The sequence below is a fragment of the Rana temporaria genome, chromosome 3, assembly GCF_905171775.1.
Source record: "Rana temporaria chromosome 3, aRanTem1.1, whole genome shotgun sequence".
Lineage (NCBI taxonomy): Eukaryota > Metazoa > Chordata > Amphibia > Anura > Ranidae > Rana > Rana temporaria.
Window position 1 is genome coordinate 436,405,010 of NC_053491.1, and position 26,364 is coordinate 436,431,373.

The 26,364-nt window shown below is 41.3% G+C and overlaps 1 protein-coding gene across 2 annotated transcripts in view; it reads left to right on the forward strand.

Moving 5' to 3' along the window:
- Positions 1–26,364, forward strand: part of COL5A3 (collagen type V alpha 3 chain) — a 304,770-nt gene that overhangs the window by 119,066 nt on the left and 159,340 nt on the right. For both annotated transcript variants that reach the window (XM_040346392.1, XM_040346393.1), the window contains exons 2-3: positions 10,556–10,723; positions 12,955–13,168. In XM_040346392.1, the coding sequence (XP_040202326.1) occupies positions 10,556–10,723; positions 12,955–13,168 (382 nt within the window). The remainder of the gene's footprint in view (positions 1–10,555; positions 10,724–12,954; positions 13,169–26,364) is intronic.

Here is a 26,364-nt window from a genome sequence, read left to right on the forward strand (position 1 = left end):
CGAGGAACTCGACGTGCCAAGCACGTCGAGTTCCTCTGTCGTGTGTACGGGGCCTTAAACTAATAACCAGCAAAGTGCCCTGTTAAATTGATGGTTAAGCAGGAGATTGATCTGCTCTTGCCCACTGCTCAAGGAACCCCTAACAACCTCTGAAGGGATCATAGGGTTCCACAGAGCCCTTGTTGAGAAAGGCTGGTTTAGGCACATAGTAGAATGTACAGCTAGGCCATGAGAGGTCAGTGAGACTGACAGCTGGGTTATCTTTGGTTACTGGCAGCAACAGACATTTATGTGCAAGCCGTACAAATGAGAAAAAAGGACATGGCAAAAACCTGTCATCAGTTGAAAAATGACTCCCTTGTTCCATAATTTAAACATTTGCCTTGTTGGTAGGGCTCCCTGTGAGTATTTCCCTCCATCAGTAATTGCTGGAATTTTATTGCTGGAATTCTTCTTTCAGCTGTCCATAGAGATTCATTTATTTTGACTTTCGATGTAAACAAAGCATTTTGATCGTTGTCTATGTTCTTAGATTTTTAAATGGTCTTTGTTGTTGTGGGAAAGCAGTCTTCTTTTTAACAAGGTCATTGGTACACAAAGAGGCAAAAAGATCTATTTGTTTTTCAGAAAACCACAGAATGTTCTACTTTGATGAGATCTGCAGAGAGATTGCGATCAAGATATCGGCACTGAACAAGTGTTTATAAATTGCTTTCTGGGTGGCGGGTGAATGTTGTCATCTCCAGCACTGGTACAGAATGGTGACGCAATAAGTGTTCCTGCTAAAAAACATCAAATGCTGAACACATTCAACTATAAGTTTATACATTGATCCAATATCTGGATTTCCCTTTTGTTACACATAAATTAAAGTCACAGCCAGTGGTGGCTGGTGCTGGAGAATTTGGGAGGAGCGCAGGCGGGCCCCTCCTGGTCCGCACTCATCCTATGTGCGGAGTCCTCCAGCAGACGCAACTCCCCTGGTGCCCGGCACTTCGGCTTCTGTGTTGACCCAATCTTCGGCCTTCTGTCCTGATTGGCCTGGGCAGGAAGCCACTGGTATCACAGGGTGGAAGGGCTCGTGGGGGAAGTGCTTAGTTCCCAGAGGTCAACAAAAACCAGGCCAATTGGGGCCTTGGGCTGTGATCACGTGCTTGTGAAGGGGGTGACGGATCTGGTAGAGAGTGAGACCTGTTGGTCCGGCACCCCGCACAGTCCACGGCCACACAGATGGTGTGGGCTGGGGCGGTGGCACCCAGCGCCCCTTGTGGATCGGTCACCTCTGGTCACAGCAATGTTCTTCATATTAAAGTAGTATTAAACCCTTAGCGTTTTGTAGTTTACCACATTGAGCACAATAAAATAGACAATCCCCAGGAAACTATTTGGTAAAATTCTTACCCCCCAGCCCTTGAAGCTTACAACGTTCAGTGCTGCTGGCTCCTGCTCTCTCAGTGCTGCTTCCCTGAAATGCTGGTCTACACAGGAAATAGTTAACAATGGACAGTGCAGTCTACAGTCAGTCTCTTAACTTGGAGAAGAGAGGGAGGGAGGCGGAGCAGGGGAGTGCTTTGCAAACCTAGGCTATGGGGCTCTGTGTTTCTATTCATGTACACAGTGTAGGTAGATACAACCCTAGTCTCTGCATGCAAGGGTGGCTCCATAGGATGCTGCAAGAGAAAGGAGCCACAATAAAACAGAAAATGTGCTGTAGTTGTCATGGCCCTAGCTTCAATAGGAGCATATGCAAGGATTAAAGCGGGAGTTCACCCGAAAAACAATTTTTAACATTAGATTGATGCTCATTTTGTCAAGGGGAATTGGGTGTTTTTTTTTTTAATCGAAGCAGTACTTACCGTTTTAGAGATAGATCTTCTCCGCCGCTTCCGGGTATGGTCTTTGGGACTGGGCGTTCCTATTTGATTGACAGGCTTCTGACAGGCTTCCGACGGTCGAAAGAAGCCGAACGTCGGTGCGGCTCTATACGGCGCCTGCGCACCGACGTTCAGCTACTTTCGGAAAATCGTGGCGCGATGTATGCGACCGTCGGAAGCCTGTCGGAAGCCTGTCAATCAAATAGGAACACCCAGTCCCGCAGCCCATACCCGGAAGCGGCGGAGAAGATCTATCTCTAAAACGGTAAGTACTGCTTCGATTTAAAAAAAAAAACACCCGATTCCCCTTGACAAAATGAGCATCAATCTAATGTTAAAAATTAAGTTTTTGGGTGAACCTCCACTTTAAAGGATTAAGAAGCTGAATACTGATTAAGTCAGCTGCTGAAAGTGTTTAAAAATTGAGAATTTAATATCACTTTAATGATGCATCCAATGTTATATTTACCTGCGCAACTGCTTTGATACATCTGATACATGGATTAATATTAGTCTGATGTGGTCTCTTTCCTAGCAGAATATATGGCAAGCCACATTTTTGTGGGGAAAGATTACAACTCCTGTCAGGATTTTACTGCTGTCCAGGGCTCTGTTAGAGAATTGTATGCTCACTTCCTGTCCTGCTAACAATGTTTTTTTTTTCCAGACAGGAAGTGAGAGAAAAATCTGCAACAGGCCATAGGCAGGAAAAAAAACTGCTAGGGATTCCTACCTTTCCATATTCTACTAAAGAATATTTTTTTTGTATTTCTATTTGTGTGACTGTTGGAGAGTTTTCTTCACTTTCTGTCTGGTAAAAAAAAAAAAAAAAAAAAACAGATCTCATCATATACTGTGAGTAGGGATGGAATTGTTCAAGATTGGCAATCCTGGTAAAGTTATGAGCAGATACACTCAGGTAAATTTTTAAAAACTATAACACTCTGCATGGCCTTTAAACTATGATCAGCTGGCTTTGAGGCACCAATAAGAGCCTTTTGGTTAATTCAGTCCCGTCACTATAAAACGAGGGGTGGGGGCAAACTAGACAGTTCAATTTGCAACTGCAGTTGCACTCTACAAGAGAGTTTGCTCCAGAGCTTAGTAAACGAGGTGAAGCTTTGCTGACACCCAACATCCAATCATGTGCAGGCAAAAATGCTGTTTTTTTTTTTTATTTACCTTGCATGTGATTGGGTGTTCTTTGAAAAGTGAAGCTTCATCTCATTTACTAAACTCTGGAGCAAATTCCCTTGCAGAGTACAACTGCACTTGCAAAGTGCACAGTCTATTTGCCTTTAGTAAATCAACCCCTATATGTCAGTGAATTGGAAGCTGTTGTAGGGAAAGCAGACAAACTGCATGGGGATAGATTAGGGTCAGTTGAAAAACTTTTCTTTAATTCTGGTTGATAGCGCTTTGGGCTATGAACCCCTTTGTTGACATAGTTGATTCTTCCTATTATTGTTTTTTTTTCATTTATGTTGTATTTTGTTGTTGCATCAAGGTCAGTGGACACTTTTAGCTGCTGTCCTATCTATTTTTTTCTTGTGCTGTAAGGCTTCCTTCTAAAATGGGCTTTTGTTTTAGGATTTGGTATTTTGGGGTCCTGTTTGTTTTTATAATAATATGGCTTTTATGTAAAGTTACATTTTTATTTTTCATTTATTATATGGTTTTATTTTATTTTTATGTTGACAGGGTCTTTTTTAAAGGGGTTGTAAAGGTAAAAAAAATTCCCCTAAATAGCTTCCTTTACCTTAGTGCAGTCCTCCTTCACTTACCTCATCCTTCCATTTTGCTTTTATATGTCCTTATTTCTTCTGAGAAATCCTCACTTCCTGTTCTTCTGTCTGTAACTCCACACAGCAATGCAAGGCTTTCTCCCTGGTGTGGAGTGTCGTGCTCGCCCCCTCCCTTGATGGGAGGGGCGAGCAGGAGAGTCAGGACGCACTCTACGTTGCAGATAGAGAAAGGAGCTGTGTGTTAGTGAGCGTGCGGACTATCCTGCTCGCCCCCTCCCCCCACCACACCAGGGAGAAAGCCTTGCATTACTGGGTGGAGTTACAGACAGAAGAACAGGAAGTGAAGATTTCTCAGAAGAAATAAGGACATTTAAAAGCAAAGACGAAGAATGAGGTAAGTGAAGGAGGACTGCACTAAGATAAAGGAAGCTATTTAGGGGAAACAGTTTTTACCTTTACAACCCCTTTAAGTTTGGGAAGCTCAAAGTGGAGCATTCACTTGTTACTGACCATCTGTTTTGTAGCTGCCTTTTGTTTGCAGAACATTACTACATAATTTGAAAGAATAAAAAAAAAATTTGTGCAAGAACAGTGTGCATCTAACCCACCTCAATTTATATTGCTCACATTCGCTGTCCCCCTTATCCCCATAGATAAAATAAAAGTTACAAATACTGTACACTACTTAGGCCTATTATCCCTAACTAAAACTGTTCTGCTGCTGGCCATTTTTACACTGCTGTACGCTTTAATGTATATTAATTCTGGTAGTAAAACCTCAGCCTGTGCTTTTTCTCTCTTGTACATTTGGGCCTACCTTTGCTCATCAAAATTTTCCTTCAGTTGGCCAATTTCACTTTACTGTATAATCTGCAGTTTTATAATTCTTGTAGTTAAGCACCACCAGTGGCTTTGTCTTTAGTACATTGTTGGCAAATATACCTTCTACTGGCCAGTTACTAGCCAGCTAATTTCTATATCCTTTGCTGTATCTTAATTCTTGTTGTAAAGCCCCAGCCTGTGGTCTTCTCTAGTTATTTTGGTCCTTGCACTCCTGCTGGTCAATTTTACACTACTGTATCATCTCTGGTCCCTTTAACCACTTAACCCCCGGACCATATTGCTGCCCAAAGACCAGAGCACTTTTTGCGATTCGGGACTGCGTCGCTTTAACAGACAATTGCGCGGTCGTGCGACGTGGCTCCCAAACAAAATTGGCGTCCTTTTTTTCCCACAAATAGAGCTTTCTTTTGGTGGTATTTGATCACCTCTGCGGTTTTTATTTTTTGCGCTATAAACAAAAATATAGCGACAATTTTGAAAAAAATGAATATTTTTTACTTTTTGCCATAATAAATATCCCCCAAAAATATATAAAAAAACATTTTTTTCCCTCAGTTTAGGACGATACGTATTCTTCCATATATTTTTCGTAAAAAAAAATCGCAATAAGCGTTAATTGATTGGTTTGCGCAAAAGTTATAGCGTTTACAAAATAGGGGGTATTTTTATGGCATTTTTATTAATATTTTTTGTTACTAGTAATGGCGGCGATCAGCGATTTTTTTTCAGTACTGCGACATTATGGCGGACACTTCGGACACTTTTGACACATTTTTAGGACCATTGTCATTTTTATAGCGATCAGTGCTATAAAAATGCATTGGATTACTAGTGGCCGCAAAAAGAGCCAACGTCATTGTACGGGCTCTCGACCAGGAGAGCCGACCTGCCGCCGTAGAATGACGGCGGCTGGTCGGCAAGCAGTTAACTGGCCAACAGAAGGACTGTTTTGCATGAGTAAAAACAGGAGCAGGCTCAGCAAACTACTAGTGGCCAATATCAATCTGCCTGGTCAAAGCAGGAGGGCTAAAACCATTTGATGAAAAAATCAGGTGTCACTAGACATGTCCAATTTGTTTTGGTCTGAATCCCTGAATGAAATAGTAACAAATTTCATTGATTTTTTTTTAGTTTGATTTCGTATATTTGTTTTTTTACCGAATTACAAATTTTTGGAACAGTTTTAATTTTGATCAGTCTAAAAACGTTCGACCAATTTGAATTCTGTTTGAAGAATAGCTGGCTGTTAAGAAGTGGGCTGGAAACCTGGCCATGGCCTCCTTAACAAGCGATGACTCATCAGCTGTCAGCAGGCTTCCCCGCAGAATGCTGGCAACAAAAAATGCAGAAAAAAACTGCGTAATGTCCTCCCAATTCATACCAGGCCCTTTAGGGCCAGGGCAAGGGGGCAGGGTCACCTGATGATGTAATCTGGTGGCCCCCGCCCCTTAGTTATTTAATAACTGAACAGACATGTCTAGAATGTCTGTTGACACTATAGACAATGCAGAAAAAAAAACAGCTTGGAGTTCCCCCAATCCATACCAGACCCAAAGGACCTGGTATGGATTTGGGGGGGGGGGGGCACGCTGTTTTTTCTGCATTTTTTTATTGCCAGCTCAGAATATTGACCATGGAGCCCATATTTTTCAAACATGTTCCGACCTATCTTTTCTTGTATCAACAGACATTCTAGTCAGACCTTATAGTGTCCAATTTTGAAACACACTCTGCAGGGAAAAGTGTGTTAGTTAATTTCCAACATCAGGGTATGACCGCTCTAGCAGCAGGGAGGGAACGTTGTAGAATGTCTTTCTTGGCTAGTGTAATTGAGCTGGGGATCATTGATAGCATTGCTATTTTGGGTAAAAGTGGAATTTGTGTTGCCATGACCTTGCAATAGATACCAAAAATATGTTGTTCAGAAAGCCTTGAATGGGAGGGGGCATTCCCTAAGCAGACATGTAAAGAAAGAACGTCTGGATGGGTTAAGGACAAAATAATTGAATATATTTGGGAGATAGTATGAGTTGGAGGGGTTGTTGATGAAATAAAAAAGGGTTTTAGAGGAAGTAACAAGGTCTCCACTTTTCTTTTCCAGGTATGAGGCCGCGTACACACGACCGAGGAACTCGACGTGCCAAACACATCGAGTTCCTCGGCGAGTTCAGCCCTGAAGCCGCCGAGGAGCTCGGCGGGCCGAGTTCTCCCATAGAACAACGAGAAAATAGAGAACATGTTCTCTATTTTCTCGACGGGTTCCTCGGCGGCTCCATCGGGCCGAAAGTGTACAGACGACAGAGTTTCTCGGCAGAATCCGGCTCTGACCGAGTTTCTCGCTGAATTCTGCCGAGAAACTCTGTCGTGTGTACGGGGCCTCAGTGTTAATCTGCATCAAACTAATATTACATTTCCACTAGTGTCATCTGCCCTATTTTTGACCTAATTAACAGTCTGAAGTGTGTCTGATCATAATTGGAATTTTAATGTATTAAAAAAAAGGCTAGTGGTGCCCATAAGATGCTCTTCCTCCAATCTTGCAGGCTAGGGTCATATCAGGCTTTTCTCTTTACAAGCTTTATTGGGGAAATTAATTGGCAGTGTTTTTGCCTGGTCAATATTGCTCTCCCTCCAGGATAGGTCAGTGCTCCTCCCCCATCCTGTTACAAAGGCTGATACAAGTGTGCAAATATTCCTGCTTACCCCCCTGTACAATACCTTATTCATTTTGTTGCACCTTGGAACAATTTGCGTACCTCACTGGGTTGGAGCTTAACCAGTGGAAATTTAGGGCTCTCAATATCTTCCTCCCTATCGAGGAAGTCCGGCATTTACAGGAAGTGTTCCCCTTCTAATGGACTCCCAGCTTAACTACTTAATCAAATTGACTAGATAACCGTCTACACCATTGATCTCCAAACTGGAATTACAGGTCCCATGAGGCATTGGGAACTCTGAGGCCTCGTACACACGGCCGAGGAACTCGACGTGCCAAACACGTCGAGTTCCTCGGCCAGTTCAGCCCTGAAGCCGCCGAGGACCTCGGCGGGAGGAGAGCTCCCATAGAACAACGAGGAAATAGAGAACATGTTCTCTATTTCCTCGCCGAGGTCCTCGTCGGCTTCCTCGGCCGAAAGTGTACACACGGCCAGTTTCCTCGGCAGAATTCAGCCAGAAACTCGGTCGGAAGCTGAATTCTGCCGAGGAAACTGGTCGTGTGTACGGGGCCTCATATTCACAGACATGACTAGGCATGATGGGAATTGTAGTTCCTGAACAACTGGAGGGCCATAGTTTGGAGACCCCTGCTCTAAACTATATCAGGCCAACTACCTACCTATGCTTGCCCACCTTACTGCCCTTACGTCCTGCTGAACAATGCTACACATTTTCTGGGCCGGATCACAGCTGTAAAAATGTCTCTCTTGTCTAAAATTCTCTACCTGTTTGGAATCCTCCCCATAGCACATTCAACCCATTATTTACAGATTCTACAACATTGTGTTAAAACATATTTCTGGGTCAAGGTTAAACCAAGTCTTCTTAAACTGATCTTGATGCGCTAACAAGCTTGCAGGTGGTCTGGAGGTATGAAATTGTGCTACGTATTACCAAAATAGCTCAGTTAGTTCAAATCACTTTGTATTATGCAACCCACTAACTCTGTTGTGGGTAAGATTTGAACCTGCCAACATTGACCTTATACATATTGATAACTTGTTTTGACACTGCCCCGCCGGATGTAAATCCATTACTAATCTGGTCACTCATTTGATAGCTCTTTGGGATGAACTGAAAGACCCCTTCAAGTTACTTTTTCCTCATGTTTCGTTAATATCGAATGTTAGTTCTTTAAACGCTCTTCCTTTTTGTCCCCCTTAGGCCCCATACACACGATCAGTTTCCTCGGCAGAATTCAGCTTCCGACCGAGTTTCTGGCTGAATTCTGCGGAGGAAACTGGTCGTGTGTACACTTTCAGCCGAGGAAGCCGACGAGGACCTCGGCGAGGAAATAGAGAACATGTTCTCTATTTCCTCGTTGTTCTATGGGAGAACTTGGCCCGCCGAGATCCTCGGCGGCTCCAGGACTGAACTGGCCGAGGAACTCGATGTGTTTGGCACGTCGAGTTCCTCGGCCGTGTGTACGGGGCTTCACTCTCACCTGTCTTTCTTTCAATCATGGGTAAAATTGAACCTGACTAAATTACACAGTTTGGTTACAGCGATCTCATTCAAATCTTGTCAACCTTGTGTGAGCCGTCCAACCTTCCTAGTTCTCTGAACTATTATGCTGCCTCAAAGTATCACATTTTTTCACACCATACGTTAGTACACACTCTCCCTTAAATCAAATGACACTCTTTGAGAATTTGTGTATAACAAACCCACATGCCCCAGTCCCCAGGTTATATTTGCATTTGAATAACCCAGTCCCAGTTTAAACTTTCTTTGCAAGTGACAACATCCAATCAAACTATTTCAAAGGCTTGGAAGACCTTGAACTTATGCATTCTTGAGGCCAAGGACAGGATTACCCCAGCTAGGATTCATAGCACAATAGAGGAGACTTTGTCAGACAGAGTGCCCAAGCATTAAAAAAATTGGTAACCCTGGGTGCACAATTTCCTGCCATCAGGCTTCGACCTCTCCATTTAAGATCCCTGAACTCTAATAATGATAACACTCTTCCCCCACCACTGGGTGTCTGTAGAAGACCACCCCCTCTATTAGTCCCTCTATACTTTATTTGCTTTCTTTCTTATACCAAATTCAATTTTGTTAATCATTTGATTGCACTTCTGCCTCTCACTTTTTGTCTATGTGTCCTTATTAATGTTACGATTGTAAGTTACAATTTCTATTTTGGGTCTTTAGCTCCCGTCATTGTGGATCTCTTTATCTTTGTGTTGACACTCAAAAACTTTATATGACTTGTAAAGTTGCTGTGGGTGAACTCCTACAACTTACTGTACATTGTTTACAGTAATGTACAGTATTTCATATCCCATTCATATTGAAAATATTGAACACAGAAAATGTATTCCTGCTGATGTCTATACAAACCACATAAGTTTAAACCCCTGGAGAAAATATAATGCAGTTTACCAGTCCTTACATGAAGTACGGTATATCCAAACTTAATTTTGACCTTGTAATCTTGAGATGAACACACATCCTGTCCCTGAGAGTTTACTTTCACTGCATTTATGGAGGGAGCCATAGGACTGACTTTAAACATGTCTGCCTTCCCTATTACATTAGGTCTTCTTCATTATAGTAGGGCTAATAGTAGTTTACACAAGGATAAGATTGTTTTTAAGATCTGTTAAGCTCACAGGAAGAGACATGAATATTTTTGGCAAGATCAACATCTCTGTATTTGCCAAAAATGTTCTTAAACTAAAAAAAAAGCTAGTACATAATAAATATTAGTTTTTAGGTTTATATTCAGTTTAAGTTTTAATTCCAACATCTTTCTTGTTGGCAAATGGATAGTGATAGTGCTACAACAATTGCACCTAAAGGTGATTTTTTTGCAAAGGGTCTCTGCTAAATATATATATATAATTATGATTTTTACATGTAAGAGAGGTGTGCCAGTATAGGCCCGGTATGGAAGTGGTTAAGACATATAAGGAATCATCAGCTGGTTTTATTCTCCACCAATAAAAAATATAAGTTTTGGGAGTAGTGACTGTCTAATAATTTAGGATAGATTTTGGATAACGGAAACATAACAATAGCAGGTGTAGAGTTCTTGAATCCATACTGCAGAAAATAACAAGCATGAAAAACTGAATAAAATATATTCTGAAAGTTCCTACAAAAGCTATAACTGGGAGTAGTATTATGTTGGTGTGATTACAACGGAGTGTAATCTTCTTTGATATCTGAATGATAGAAAATTCAAAATATGTCATCCAGCCATTAGTAAAAGTTTTATCCTATAATTTTGTAATTAGATTTGGTTGATCTTTTTTAGTCTGGAGCAATGGCACGGATACAGTGGAGGTAACTTGTCATGACAAGTAAATATTTGAATCATTCCTACTGTCAACTCACCATTTTTCTTTATTTTTTTTATATTCCCAGCCACACCAGTTAACATTTTAGAAGCTCTGGAACTCAGCGAATCCATTGAAGGAGTAACGTTAGCAGCTGGAATATGCACGCACAGGCAAGGAATTGAAGAGACAGATATTGCTTTCCGATTGGAGAACAGGACTCATTTTAGTGCCCCAACCAAGCAGTTATTTCCAGGTAAGTTTATCAACGTTATGATCATTCCAATCACACAGAAAGAGGGTTGGCAAGAACTTGCAGAATGTATACTGTCATCAGTAAGTTAAAAGAACCAATCATTATTGGTCTCTGAAAAATCATACACATCATAACCGTGCCCGATCCATCTATTAAATATCGATATTTTCTTCATAGATTAACTACTGTCCACATTTACAAAGCTGACACATTCAGGAAAGGAAATGCATTTGTTTAAAAAACAACAAAGTCACAGTTATTTTTAGCCGAGTCCATTGAGATTTGAAAATTACAGTCATAAGGGTAAAATAATGATTGTTGGGCTGGTATTAAAGCTTCATGAAACTTGTTTTGATGGCCATGTCACAATTCAAAGGTTGTCATCCAAAATCTGAGTTGTCTTTGAAACAGGAATAGAGGTGAGATCTTCCAATAGGGACAACTGTTATGGTGTCTAATGCCGCGTACACATGATCGGAAATTCCAACAAGAAAACTGTGGATTTTTTTAGAATGGAATTTTGGCTCAAACTTGTGTTGCATACACACGGTCACACAAAATTCCGACCGTCAAGAATGCGGTGACGTACAACACTACAACGAGCCGAGAAAAATTAGGTTCAATGATTCTGAGCATGCGTTGAATTGATTCCAAGCATGCATGTTTTTTTGCGCGTCGGAATTGTATACAGACGATTGGAATTTCCGACAAGAACTTTTCTTGTCGGAAAAATTGACAACCAGCTCTTTCGACAACCAGCTCGCTGTCGGGAATTCCGACAGAAAAAGTCAGATGGAGCCTACACACGGTTAGAATTTTTGACCAAAAGCTCACATCAAACTTTTCTTGTTGGAATTTCCGATCGTGTGTGTGCGGCATAAGAGGAAATTTCCTTCAATATGGCGAGATTTTCGCTTACTTTCTGTTTTTGTTTAAAGGACAGAAAATTGGCCAAAAAAACTCGAGATTTACCCCCTCCCAGCACTATCCAAAACTGAAGTTTGGAGCCAGAAACAGCCCATTACCAGAATCCATGTGTTTTTTTGCCTTTTAGGGCCCTTTCACACGGGGCGGATCAGTAATGATCCACCTCTGTGTGTCCGTCAGCTCAGCGGGGATCCTCCGTAAAATCCCCCTGCTGAGCCGTCGGCTGACAGGGTGGTCCCCGCACACTGTGCAGGGACCGCCCTGTCTTTTCTCCGCTCTCCCCTATGGGGGGATCGGATGAACACGGACCATGTGTCCGTGTTCTTCCGATCCGCAGACGGAAGAAAAAAATGTATTTTCTTCCATCCGCAAAATCGGAGCTTTGCGGAGGCGGGTGATTACGGGTGTCAGTGGATGTTCATCCGCTGACACCCCTAATCACATAGGGACCAATGTATGTCCCGTTTTCATCCGCACATGTGAAAGGGGCCTAAGTGTTTCTCACATTGGAGCTCTATACAGTTATGTATGTTGGTTCTTTAGGATCTTTTAATGTTATGTAATTGGTGTTCACGCAGACAACCAATCTATCCCTTTCTTTTATCTCTCTTTTTATCTGTTTCTTCTTTCAGCTCTTTACTCTCCTATGAACTAACAGCTAAGCATTATGATAATTTGGAAGTATTCTACCACCTCATTTGTGCTTAAACACTATGGAAAAATGGACTATGATTGATTTTTTGCTTTTGTAACTCTGGGCCTCATTTATCTAACTGTATAAAAGAACTGTTTACATTAACAACCCAACTGCTTTCCATTGTCATTTTGTATTGTGCCAGTTTGAAAAGCAAAGTATTTAAACTATGGACCAAATGTGTCCTCATATTTGAGCACCATCTGGTCTTCCTTTAGGTTCTGAACCCCAAAGTGTTTTTCTCACACCATGGATTTGTATTACCGGTGGTACACATCCTACATTTTGGGAAACACTTGGGGGGATTTACTAAAACTAGTGCATACAGAATCTGGTGCAGCTGTGCATTGTAACCAATCAACTTTTAGGTTTTATTGTCAAAGCTTTATTGAACAAGCTGAAGTTAGCAGCTGATTACTGCTTACTATGCACAGCTGCACCAGATTCTGTGTGCAGCAGTTTTAGTAAATCTCCCCCACTGTGTTTAGACACAAAAAAACCTGAATAGATATATATAAGAAATTCAGAGTTATTGGTGTAGGAAGCCAAATTGTATGGCTTTTCCGATATTGGAGACAACTTTAAATTTACTGTCTTACCCACCTTACAGATGAATCATTCCCAGAGGACTTCTCCATTCTCATCACTCTGAAAGTAAGGAAGGGAGCACAGTTCTTCCTCTTCTCCATATACAATGAAAAGGGAGTGCAGCAGCTGGGTATAGAGATTGGCCGATCCCCAGTTTTTGTTTATGAAGATCAACATGGAAACCCAACCCCAGAGAACTACCCCTTCTTCAAGAAGATCAACTTGGCTGATGGCAAGTGAGTAGTCTTGTGTAAAAAAACAAGAGACCTATGTATCTCTTGGTGTGCTAATGATCTAATATCAGTGGGGTATCTATAAATATGATATAATACCACCTTTTCATTAAGAGTTTATAGCACTACCTATAAATTAGATATGTTGCAGCTTACCAATTCTTAGATGCCATTGTAGGTGGGGTGCAGTGTGTGCAGCAGCAATAATTCACAGAGACAGATGCAGGGCAGGACTTGTATTGAAATAATAATTCAGCAACAGTTACAACTAACTGATGGGCAGGCTACCCGGCCGAGTGCACTCACGGTTTCCAGTAACGTAAAAGGAGCAGATTTCAGCTGGACTAACAGCGTCTGTTAAGGGGGGCAGAATGTGGTCTGGTCATCTAGTCCCCAATTGGAAAGGTTCCCAGGAGAGTTGTGAGCCTACGCTTACCCTCCTCGTCAGGAACCTTTTCCTAATGCTAGTACTGTCCCTAATGGTGGGATACCTGTTCCTACTCTACCAACTCGCTAAACCTTGGAGCATGGGCCTTAAATAGTCGCTGCTTGACCCAAGATGGCTGGTAGAGTCACATAGGGTGGCAGCATCCAATAGGATAGTTCCTCAGTAACATAGGAAACCATAGAGGCACCCTGCTCCTTTCCAACAAGTGCTGCTGCAGAAGAGTGCCACCACCAGTGGAGAAAGTAGACTGCATCTGCCTACATAGTGGCTGCATTCATTTTCTTTTTTTCTAGCATTGTTATATTATTTTCACCTGGTGATCCAGCCAGTAAGTCTGCTATTTTCCAACTTCCTTAGACCAAGTTGCCTAGCAAAGTAAGGACTCGTGCAGAGGTGTGACTCTCATTGTCACCCCTCTGAAAAGCGTTCTGCTGTAGATTGTTTTTCAGATGCATTTGACAGGTGGTGAGAAGGTGATATGTTGCTTCCTAACTACCTGTTTCAACCCTGAAAATGCTGATACATGCATTGAAAGCCATTGCAGGACAGTTGCAGTACAGCCCTATTCACCTAAATGGATTGCATATGGCGGTGGTAATGCCCACCAAATGTGATATGCTGTTTGATATTTCCCACAGAAGGTGTTCTGCCCTGAGAGGCAACATTTCTTTGTTCAGGTGAATGGTCTGAAGGCTGTAAGACAGAGGTTCAACCATCTGCTTTTACCGATACCCCCAGTCACCCATGTGAATGCGTCCTGGATGATTGAGACAAACCGTTTAAGTACACGTAGTATTTAGTCTCAAGTTTCCAAGTGCTTCCTAACCTGAGTTATGGAGTCTGAACTGCCCCTCCCCGTCCTCTCTTGCCATAGCCGATCCGACTACCGATTTAAACGATTAACAGCACCGCTCCCAGTCGGTTTGCGTTGAATGAGATGGTTGATTCATAGCTGCAGCTTGACTCAGCTATGAGCACTTTAAGGAGACAAGTAATGGCAAGAGCAATGCAAAGGTTTGTGTCAGTCTCTGTATTGCTCTAGCCATTGCTTGTCTCGTGAAGTGCTCACTCACAGCTGAAAAAAACTGCAGCTACGAGTCAAACGTCTTGAATCTCTTGTCGGAACTGTAAATTCAAAATTATAATGATAGGTCTTCTTTAAGGTGAGTGCTGCCATAATATTTCAATACTGATATAACTATTATGTTGGAAATAATGGTGTCCTGTAAACAAACTCCTGCTCGCAGTATGAAATTTGTTTACCTTTTCTCTGAAGGCTGCTGGCTATGTAGTAGAAGTGATTTGAGTAGCTGTAAATTTCTACATGTGAGTGAAGGTGCCCTTTCCACCCCAGCCCAATCCCCCTCTGTCATGTGCCCAATCCCCACTATTTGCTGCAATTTTCTGTAAAATTCAATGCTTTATGGCAACCTGGTCGCCTTCTGTACACAGTGGGTGCACAGAGCTTCCCTTGAAATGTAATTTTCTGCTTGTGCGACTCACTCATTTTTCCAGAAGTCTTCACTAAGATACAAGTCAGATTTAAAGCACCCCCTGCAATAGGAAGTAAGGGGGTAATCCACAAAGAAGCGGCGCAACTTAATTTTTCCTATTTAAGTTACACCGCCGCAAAATTTCTACCTAAGTGCCCGATCCACAAAGCACTTACCTAGATATTTTGAGCGGTGTAACTTAAATCCGGCCGGCGCAAGGCGTTCCTCTTCTCCAGGGGGCGATTCCCATTTAAATGAGGCGCGCTCCCGCGCCGGCCGTACTGCGCATGCTCGTGACGTCATTTTCCCGACGTGCATAGCGCGAAATTACGTTACGTCGGGCTTTGTGGATCGCGACGGGACAATAAAGTTGCGTCGGGTAAAAAAAAAGATACGGCGCCAAAAAAAAAAATTAAAATTAAAAAAAAATCGTGTCGCTAGCAAGAAAGGTCTGTTTTTACAAGGTGTAAACAGTTTACACCTTGTAAAAGCAGCCCTAATTTTGCGTTTGCAAAATAAAACTTACGGAGAAAAAACGAAGCTGAAAAGCTTTGTGGATCTCCGTAAGTCCTAATTTGCATACCCGAGGCGGCATTTCGACGCGAAATGCCCCCAGCGGCGGATGCGGTACTGCATCCTAAGATCCGACAGTGTAATTCAATTTCACATGTCGGATCTTCGTCCTAACTATGGAAAACTGATTCTGTGGATCAGTTCCATAGTTAGGACCAGGGATACGACGGAGTAACAGCAGTTTCTCCGTCGTATCTCTTTTGAGGATTTGGCCCTATATCTTTGGTGCGATACTCCCTAAGGGTTAATTACTTATAAAGGGAGGCAGAGATTGCAACTTTCCTCAATAGAACTCCAAAAGCACATCAGCGCTGATTATACTGAACACAAACACTTCCATTTGGGAATTCCAAGGATAGCTTTTCTTAACCACTTCCTTACTGGGCACTTAAACCCCTTCCTGACCAGAGGACTTTTTGCGATTCGGCACTGCGTCGCTTTAACTGACAATTGCGCGGTCGTGCGACGTGGCTCCCAAACAAAATTAACGTCCTTTTTTCCCCACAAATAGAGCTTTCTTTTGGTGGTATTTGATCACCTCTGCGGTTTTTATTTTTTGCGCTATAAACAAAAATAGAGCGACAATTTTGAAAAAAAATAAAATATTTTTACTTTGTTGCTATAATAAATAGCTCAATTTTTTTTTTTTACGTTTTTTTTTAATCCTCAGTCTAGGCCGATACGTATTCTACATATTTTTAGTAAAAAAAAAAAAATCGCAATAAGCGACTGGTTTGCGCAAAAGTTATAGCGCCTACAAAATAAGGGACAGAATTATTATTATTATTTTTTTTTTTTTTTTACTAGAAATGGCGGCAATCTGCGATTTTTATTGGGACTGCGACGTTATGGCAGACACGTCGGACACTTTTGACACATTTTTGGCGCCATTCACATTTATACTGCAATCAGTGCTATAAATATGCACTAATTACTGTATAATTTTTTTTTTTACTAGAAATGGCGGCGATCTGCGATTTTTATTGGGACTGCAACGTTATGGCGGACACATCGGACACTTTTGACACATTTTTGGCGCCATTCACATTTATACTGCAATCAGTGCTATAAATATGCACTAATTACTGTATAAATGCTTTTTTTTTACTAGAAATGGCGGCGATCTGCGATTTTTATTGGGACTGCGACGTTATGGCGGACACATCGGACACTTTTGACACATTTTTGGCGCCATTCACATTTATACTGCAATCGGTGCTATAAATATGCACTAATTACTGTATAAATGTGACTGGCAGGGAAGGGGTTAACACTAGGGAGTGAGGAAGGGGTTAAATGTGTACCCTAATTAGTGTTCTAACTGTGGGGGAGGGGGGGTGACTGGGGGGGTGACCGATCTATGTCTCTATGTACAAGAGACACAGATCCGTCTCCTCTCTCCCCTGACAGCACCGCTGTCTGCGAGAGCCGGGAATGAGAGATGATCTCATATGTAAACATATGAGATCATCTCTCATTGGCCGCACAGATCGCCTAGGAAACGGCCGCTCCGATTGGCCGTTCACGGCGATCTGTGACTGGCTGTGTCCAAGGGACACGGCCAGTACAGAAGTTCCCCGCCGCGCGCTCGGGAGCGCGCGCGGGGAACGTGTAAAGGAGAGGCCGTAAAAACACGGCCTGTTAGAGATTGGGAGCCGCGCTGAGGCCGTACAAAGTCGTACGGCCGTCAGCAAGTGGTTAAAAACAGGTAGGACTCTGCAAAGTTTGTAAAAATCCTTGCAATGTGCATAGATCACCCAGAGAGGATTGTTTTGTTTTTTTCTCAACAAAAGTGGACTTATTTTTTATAGTTAAAAAATAAATTAGAAAAGTTAAAGTTTAAAAAGGTAAATTAAAACCCCCCACCCCCTCAAAAAAAAAAAAAAACTCCCTGCCCGCATAAATAGGCAACACTGCACATGCTAGAATGAGTGCAATAAAATATAGGACCATCAATTAACTTTACATTCACACTTGTGTGACTTGTCATGCAACTTTGGACATCAAAGTTTCATGACAAGTTGTTCCCCATGTTTCCCAATAATACCCATTAACTTAAAGTTGCAGCAACTTTGAATGTATTTTTTACTGAAAATATAGATTTGAAAGAGAGTAACGCAATTATTATTAGACATAAAAATTACATCATTTTATTCTATAGGGATTCTGCTTTCAGAAAATATATAATGCTTTGGGGGGTTAAAATGTGCAATTTAACGTGTGCAAACAAACTTTAAGAAAAAAACCACAGCAGTGAAAGGGTTAAACCACTCTGGCATCTCTTTAAGCTCTACAGGTATAAATGGAGCTAATCTGTTCTAGACATTTAAAAATGACAGAATTCCATTTTAGAAATTGAATCCAGTGTAAATATGAGTCTGCTACAGCAGAAACAACTTCAATAGAGGCAATTGTTTTACTAAGTGGATTTTTGGTAAGGATGCTAGGTAAATATTCCGTACAGCGGTCGGACAAGTAGCAGCACGTTAGCCATCTGTCTACATAGCGTCATGCATGGAGGATGATAATAGGATGTTATTAATGGTAACAGGCTTTCCCAGGAAGTTTCAGACCCTGGTGCAAGTTGCTTAAGCTTAACACTTCAAAGTGATTTCTACTTTCCCATTTATTTACTGGAGACAAGTGCAGGATTTCTTAGCAAAATGATACACTTGGCAATCAAGGGACATTTTACATGCTAAAATGACAACTTAAAACACTGATATAAATAAAATGTAATTTATAATGCATGATTATTGCCTACTCATTAGAGCTCCTTCACACCAGTGTTGTCCAACACAGTCCCAATGCATAGACAATTAGTGTATATTTCTTTATTTCAGTTCACACCAACGTGCTGCAATAGTGTGCTCTGATAAAATGAGAATATGTTTATTAAAGTAAAAAAAAAAAAACATAGGGGAGCCCTTAAATTAACTTTCATGTGTCAAGGAACCCCAACTAATAATTTCTACCTCTACAGCTTACAGAACATTTATGTCAACAGTAGAATAAATAAAACAATAAGGAATGTGGTGTACTTTATATACTTGACACCCACAGTGCCTAACGGGTATGCTTTGGTGATAGTAATTAAACAAAATTAACAAGAATAAAGACCAGAAAAGAAGTTGACGAAGGATCACCTTAAACTGGTGCTCATTTAAAAATGGGCCCTCTCATACTGATGGGCAGTGGAAAGAATGCTCAGTACATTGGAAGTGAGAGGGAAGCAATCTAGAACCAAACCACAAAACAGGCACCCCTGAAAGGAAAACACAAATCCCTCTCTATGTATAAAGTGTGTGTGCAGGGCTGATAGCACAATAAATTCCACAGCCCAATGACACCAAAGGCCAGGTGTCCAAATAAAAAGTCAAAAGTTTATATCAAACAAGTAAAAGCATGAGGGACATAACTGGATGTTAAACAGCATACCCGCAGTTGAGCCAACCCAGACCTGCAGAAGGAGGAATGTGCTGGGGAAGCTAGATGGCAAAGGGATCCTTGTGTGTGCCGGGGGATCCAGTTGGAAGGAAGATCCAGGTTGGGGGACCAAAAAGCAGGGGGACTTGTGTCACGTGACTTTACCAGGACACAGAGGACAGTTGATGCAACCTCGGGATGATGGGAACAGACCAAAAAATTTAACCGGTTGCCAGGACTACATGTTTCGGGGCAAGTCCCTTTGTCATATCTCCTTTGGATTGGATTTGACAAAGGGTCAAGTTATGTCCCTCATTATTTTACTTGTTTGAAATAAACCTTTGACTTTTTATTTGAATACCTGGCCTTTGGTGTCATTGTGCTCTGGAATTTATCATGCTATCAGCCCTGCACACACACCTTATCCATAAAAAGGATTCATGTGTTTCTTTCGAAAGCACCTGTTTTGTGCTTTGGATCTATGTTCTTTCCCACCACCTCAGTGGACACTTTGAGGCTGCACTGTTTTGTGTCATGCCTTATGTTATTCCAGCTGTGGACATTTCATCAGAATGGGGAGATACCAGTTTAGCACCCAATTTGTGTGTATTTGTTCTGGTCCAGAGGGAAGAAATCTTCCTACTTTGGTGGTCTGTGGGAAAACTGCTCTGTACATTGGTGGTCAGTTGGAAGAAGGTTTCTTGTATTGGTGACTCTTTACATTGGTGGTCAGTGAGAAGAATGCTGCCTGTAAAAGCCTACCGTGTGTAAATATCCAAAAAGACTGAGACTAATGTTGGGTACAGTCATCTTGGATGTAATGTCAGCAGACCCAGTAGACTCAGAGCTTTCAACAAAGTGACATTCTAAAGGTTATATAGGGAGGGGAGCGGAGGGACAAAGGAGCTGGATCAGCCCAAAGAGTAATTAGAAACTCCCAGAAGAGGAGAGTGACATGCAAGGAGGAGAAATGGCTTTGCTAGGTAATTGAGTTTTCCTGGAGTAGTCAAATTTGCTAGCAGGTCCAGAGTTGAGAATACAAATCATTGAAGGATAAGTTCAGCCTTCTCAACATGTTACACCCATATTTAGGGTGAAACATGTAACATGTTTAGCATTTGGCCCTTCTCCCCACAACCCAGTCCCACCTTGTGACAGCGAGCCAGGGATCTTCTCCTCACACCTGCTGTCACAATTCAAGGAGAGCGCAGCCTTGTGGGGCTCCACCCACACAACCAAGTCATTGATTCACAGATCAATGAACTACAAGTACCGTCAACCTGTGTGGCTGACAGCTTGTAGTTCTTAATGAACTACCAGTGCTCTAGGTAGTTCCTTGAGCTTCCTGTCATCGTCCGTATCGGAGGTAAGGGCAGACAGTTTCACAGACAGTCTGCAGGACCGTGGCATTACACCCACAATCTGCTGATGCTTTACATGCTTCTATCAACAACAACAGAAATGCAAATTTTTTACCTGCAAAAGAAAAATGTGCATTTATTATTATTTTTTGTAAAGGTGAACTTATCCTTTAATGGAAAGGGAAAAAACTGCAGGTAAGCATTGAAAGACTTACATTTTTATGCTTTCACTTGCAGTTTTATAAGTTTGTGACAGGATATCCTTATAGTGAACTTTTGCTGGCTGAGATTGTGCATTGAATCCTTATAGACTTGCATAAGGCTGTACTTCAAGACTGAGGACACAGCCAGCACTGAAGATCAATTTTGTTGAAGGGTTTAAACATAATACTAGGCCTGGGCTTTTAAAGGAAAGTAACCAGCTGGGTGAGAGGTTTTAGTATAGATAAGTTCCGGGGCTTTGGGAGGCATAGTTGCCAAGTGTCCCGGATCATGCAGTGCAGTCCAGGGATTTTGGGCACTGTCCCATGGGCTATGCTGCAGGATCCATTCTAATTGGCAACAATACAGAGTGGCAGTGGGATGCTAAATTCACTATGTTTCAGCACTCAAATAATGTCAGTAATATTAGGTGAAGTGATCTCTGCCCAGCAGTAAAAGTAGAGTCCCAGCCTGACATCATTGTGGAGTGGCAGCATTGCAGAAGCATGTGATCAGGTAAGTAGCACCAAACATAATTAAAGTGTGTATACTTTGTGGTACTACCACAAACCACCAGTGACAAGAGTATTTTAATTCTAATACTGTCCACCAGGGAAGGTGGGTTTTAATAATACTGCCACTGAGTACTAATGAAGGTTGGTTGGATGTTACTGTCACTGATACCAATGGAGATGGTTTTATTTTTCTTCCTGTTGACCACCATAGCTGACTTTTTCTTATTGTGTCCATGGACACCAATGCTGGAGGTTATTAATAGGGGCACCAAAACCATTGCTGGGAGTTATTTTTGTGGCTACTGACACAAATGCTGGGTGTTATTACTGGGGCCACTGAGACCAATGCTTGAGATGGGCCTGGTGTGGGAGTGAATCCCATTAGAGACGTTCATGCAGTCTAGAAATCATTGGGATCCCACCTGTTTTAAATCTGTAGTTAGTAGAATTTGTTTTTCCTGCGGTAGCAGGGATTTATTGCCCTCATTGCTTCTACTATAGGCCAATCCTATAAGCCTAAAAAAACTGAATGTGTCATCAGTTAAAAGAGCTGAAGTTTGCAGTTCTGCAAAAAGTTAATAAAAATTAAAAAAGTATTTGTATTAGAGTTTTAGAGTAATTATGTGCAGGAGCACTAATAAATATGTAACCATATTAAATAACCTCAATAGCCCTGTGGTTAGTATTGCTGCCACCAAGGTTACACGTTATTTCTCTCCACTGTTTCTATTACCTGATAACTTCTATTTGTATCAAAGGTGGTAAGGAATGTGGGATTATCACGGTGCTACAGAAAAATAAAACCAAAGTATATTACTTTGGTTTTATTTTATTTTATTTTTATTTTTCTGTGGCACTGTGATAATCCCACATTCCTTACCTCCTTTATTCACAAAATGTAGGCATAAGGTGCTGTATCTTTTAGAACAATCGACCACTTTCCTCCATTTTTTCTATTTGTATTGTACTAGATTTAACTTAGAAAAACATTATGTTAATATCAGTGACAGGACTATCATGGAGAGAGGGCTGCAAGAAGGCCTTATACAAATTTTGCTATAGGCCCCATGATTTGTAGTTACACCCCTGGCTAAGGTTTATTATTGGGGCCACTGTTGCAAAGGATGTGGGGGGTATTATTGACGCCTTCTGACACAGATCCTAGAGACTATTGTTGCATCTACTGACACCAATGTTTGGGGTTGTTATTGCAGCCGCTAACACCAATGCTCAGAGTTATTGTTTTGACTACTGACACCAACGATAGAGCTTTATTTTCTTGCACTTTCTCTTCAGTGTACTCCTATGTTGTATAAAGCATAAACCATTTTATTCCCTGGGCCCACAAATGTTTCTTCTCATTCCCCCAAGGTGTCCCACCTAACTTTTTAAATGCTAGTATATATAGGGAGGGTAGGTTACCATTACTTTTGTTAAAATAAAACTTGAACTTTAAGTGGTTTTCGCAGAGTGGGGAGGTGAGATCACTATCTGAATTTATGGTTCTACATTGGGTAATGGAGGTTTTATGTCCCACCATTTCAAAATTGTATTGAGTCCAACAGCTGAAATATAAGTAATTTATACAGCTGCATTGTTTCAGCATTCTGCGTCCTTTACACTAAATACAGTACTATAAATGTGTAAAATGTTGCATGGATGCATGTCATAATTAAAATATTTGTATCTTAAAGGCTGTAAAAAGGTCATCAATGGTCCTTGATAGTTATATGTTACATCAGCAGCGATATCCTTCCTAGAAAACTCCAGGGGAGACGCTTTATGGTGCTGTAAAAAAAAAAAAAAGAGAAGAGCCCTGTGGTTATGGAAACCTTAAAACATTACAATAAATTCAACTTTTCTTTCATTTATGTTTGTTACTGATTACAAGAACCAGTTATTAAGTGTATGGCAATGGTGCTTGAATCAGTTACGTTTTGTATGGAAAGCTAAGCACTCATAAAAATTTTAGTTGTGCAATCCTACTGGCTGGATTGATGCAAAAGAATATCTTACAATTAAAATAAAAGAGCATTTTACAGAAGCGATTGTAAATTTTGAAATTACTTTACAATCTGCTTAGGTCTAATGAAGCACTTTCCAGTGTATAAAAATACAGTTTCTTAACACTCCATTCAGAGCTTTCAGATATATTGGATCTTATGTGAAACTTAACGGTATATAATGCACCGTACACACGAATGGTTTTCCCGTTGGAAAAAAAAATGATGTTTTTTCGAACAGATTTTCTATCAAGCCTGCCTTGCATACACACGGTCACACAAAAGGTCGGTGAAACTTTGACTGCCAAGAACGCGGTGACGTAAAAGACTACGATGAGCTGAGAAAATTAAGTTTTATGTTTCTGAGCATGCGTAAAAAAAATTCCAAGTTGTGTGTTTTTTAGCGCCTTGGAAAAGCATACAGACGAACGGTTCTCCTGCTATGATTTTTTCCTGATGGGAAAAAAGAGATCCTGCTCTCTTTTTTTTCCGGCAGTTTTCCTGTTGGAAAAAGTCTGAGGCCTCGTACACACGACCGAGGAACTCGTCGGAAAAGACACATCGTTTTCCTTGACGAGTTCCTTGTTAGGCTTTGCGTACACACTGTCAAGACAAAATCTCCTCGTTCTCAAACGCAGTGACGAACAACACATACAATGGCAGGGGAAGTTCGATTCCACTGGCACAACCCTTGGGGCTGCTTTTGCTAATCTCATGTTACTGCGTGTTAAGTAAAAGTTTGGTCGGAGACAATTTGCACTTTTCAGTCTGTTACAGCGTGAAAAATGTGTTATCTCCATTACAAATGCTACTTTTACTCCCGTCTCTTACTTTATTCTGAGCATGCAAGGGTTTCTTAGCATACACACCATCATGTTTCTCGTCGAAAACCAGCCCGACGAGGAACACGACGAGGAAATTGAGACTCCCTTCGAGGAAAAAGAGAACTTGTTCTCTTTTTTCCTCGTCGAGTTCCTCAACGGTTTCCTCGATGAAAAACGTACACGCGACCGTTTTCCTTGGCAAAAAAGCTCTCCCACCAAGTTTCTTGATGGATTCTGTCGAGTTTCTCGGTCGTGTGTACGAGGCCTGATGGAGCATACACAGCCAAAAGCTCTCATCAGACTTTTTCCGAAGGGAAAACCGATCGTGTGTACGGGGCATTAGTCTTTGGTACCCAAAACCTGGTGCAGGATGTTGGGCTACAGAACATGTGAATTTCACACTAAGCACACACACATCTAAATATCACCTTTCACTAACAGTTATCATGAACCTAACACTTAGCCTGCCCTAAAATGTAACCCTTAACATCACCCTAAAAAGCATCACTTTATCTCTTAACCAAACATTTAATAAAGTACTTGAAAATATTTTTTCTCTTGCTGTTTGTCCCAGAGAATTCAACATTTTGAGTTGTCACCAGTACAGGAATAGAGGGAACCCTTACAATTGGAAAATCTGTTCCTGTGACATCTAAGAGGGGATTCACTATGGAGAGAATTTCCGTAACTTCCTGTAGTGTGCATACAGTCATGTAATATTCAGCATTTTAGAGTTGTCATTTGAATGGAAATAGAGGAAAAATCTTCCAATGGGGACTTGTACTATGCAGTGGCGGCTGGTTCATAGGGGGCGCAGGGGCGCAGGGGCCCTCCCCCCTAAAGTTAGTTTGCCAAATAAGTAAGATAATCATAGAACAAGTTATTTTTAAATAAATGATAACATGATTAACATTTTTTTAAATCTTAAAATTCAAAAAAATGTTAGTCACATTATAATTTATTTAAAATCAAATCGTTCTTTGTGTGTGCACTGTGCAGGGCCCAGGGCTAATGGGTATCTATTAGGTTCATCAGCTTTGGACAAGCATGTGATTTGAGCCTAATGCTGCGTACACACGATAATCTTTCGGGTTCTAAAAAATGACGTTTTTTTTAATGTCATTAAAAACGACCGTGTGTGGGCTTCAGAGCATTTTTCGGGTTCTGAAAAACGGGCCAAAAAAAATTCGAACATGCTCTATTTTTTAACAACGTTTTTAACTTTGTCGTTTTTCGGGTTGTAAAAAATGGTCGTGAGTGGGCTTTAACGACGTGAAAAATTTGCGCATGCTCAGAAGCTAGTTATTAGACGGGAGCGCTCGTTCTGGTAAAACTACCGTTCGTAATGGAGTAAGCACATTCATCACGCTGTAACAGACAGAAAAGCGCGAATCATCTTTTACTAACAAAATCAGCTAAAGCAGCCCCAAGGGTGACGCCATCCACATGGAACTTCCCCTTTATAGTGGCGTCATACGCGTTGTACATCACCGCGCTTTGCTAGAGCATTTTTTTCACGATCGTGTGTAGGCAAGGCCGTTTTACTGATTAAGTTGAAAAAAACTTTGTTTTCCTGGAGCCTGAAAAACAAAATTTTTTAGAACCCGAAAAATGATCGTGTGTATGCGGCATAAGGCTCTAATTTGCTTGTCTTAGGTTGTCCTCCAGGTTAACACGAAGCTGCTGGGTATCAGGGGAGCCGTGATAGCCCAGTGCTGGAGGGCTCAATTTGTAGGTAAGTCTTACTGCATTCTCTGGTGAGTGTAGACCTGGAGGGGTTTGCTTTGTGCCCCCCAATTTTTTTTAGCACACGCTGCCACTGGTACCACTGTGATGGGCAAGCCTCAATAATAAAAGGCAGACAAATTCATTTTGGTCATGTGTTTGTTTATTGTCCATAGAGTTATATTTCCAACATGTTTTAGGGCAATTACAGTGTCCCTTCATCAGAGCTGCTTGTATGGAACTTGTATTACTAAGGTATATTTAGTAACACAAAGTTAAATAGCTTACAAAGTGGAAAAAAAAGGATTTGGACCTTAGAAAATGTCATTCTGTTAGCAAGTTCCATTAATCAATGGTTCCAAATTGAATGGGTTGCCCGGGTCTGTCTGCTATCCTTTGTATGTATAACAGAACCCTTTTTTTTCTGATCTTTGGTGGAAATGGAAGCATATACATATAACAATGATATATTGAATATTATTAATAAATTATAGTGAACATTTTAAATAATGAAGGAAGCCAAAAGGAGCAAGCAAGGGTGAAATGAAGGGAAAGAGCTTCTTGTCTATTAAATATAAGTTGTTAAAGCGCAACTCCATACAAAGTGTTTTATTTGGCTTTACAGGAGTG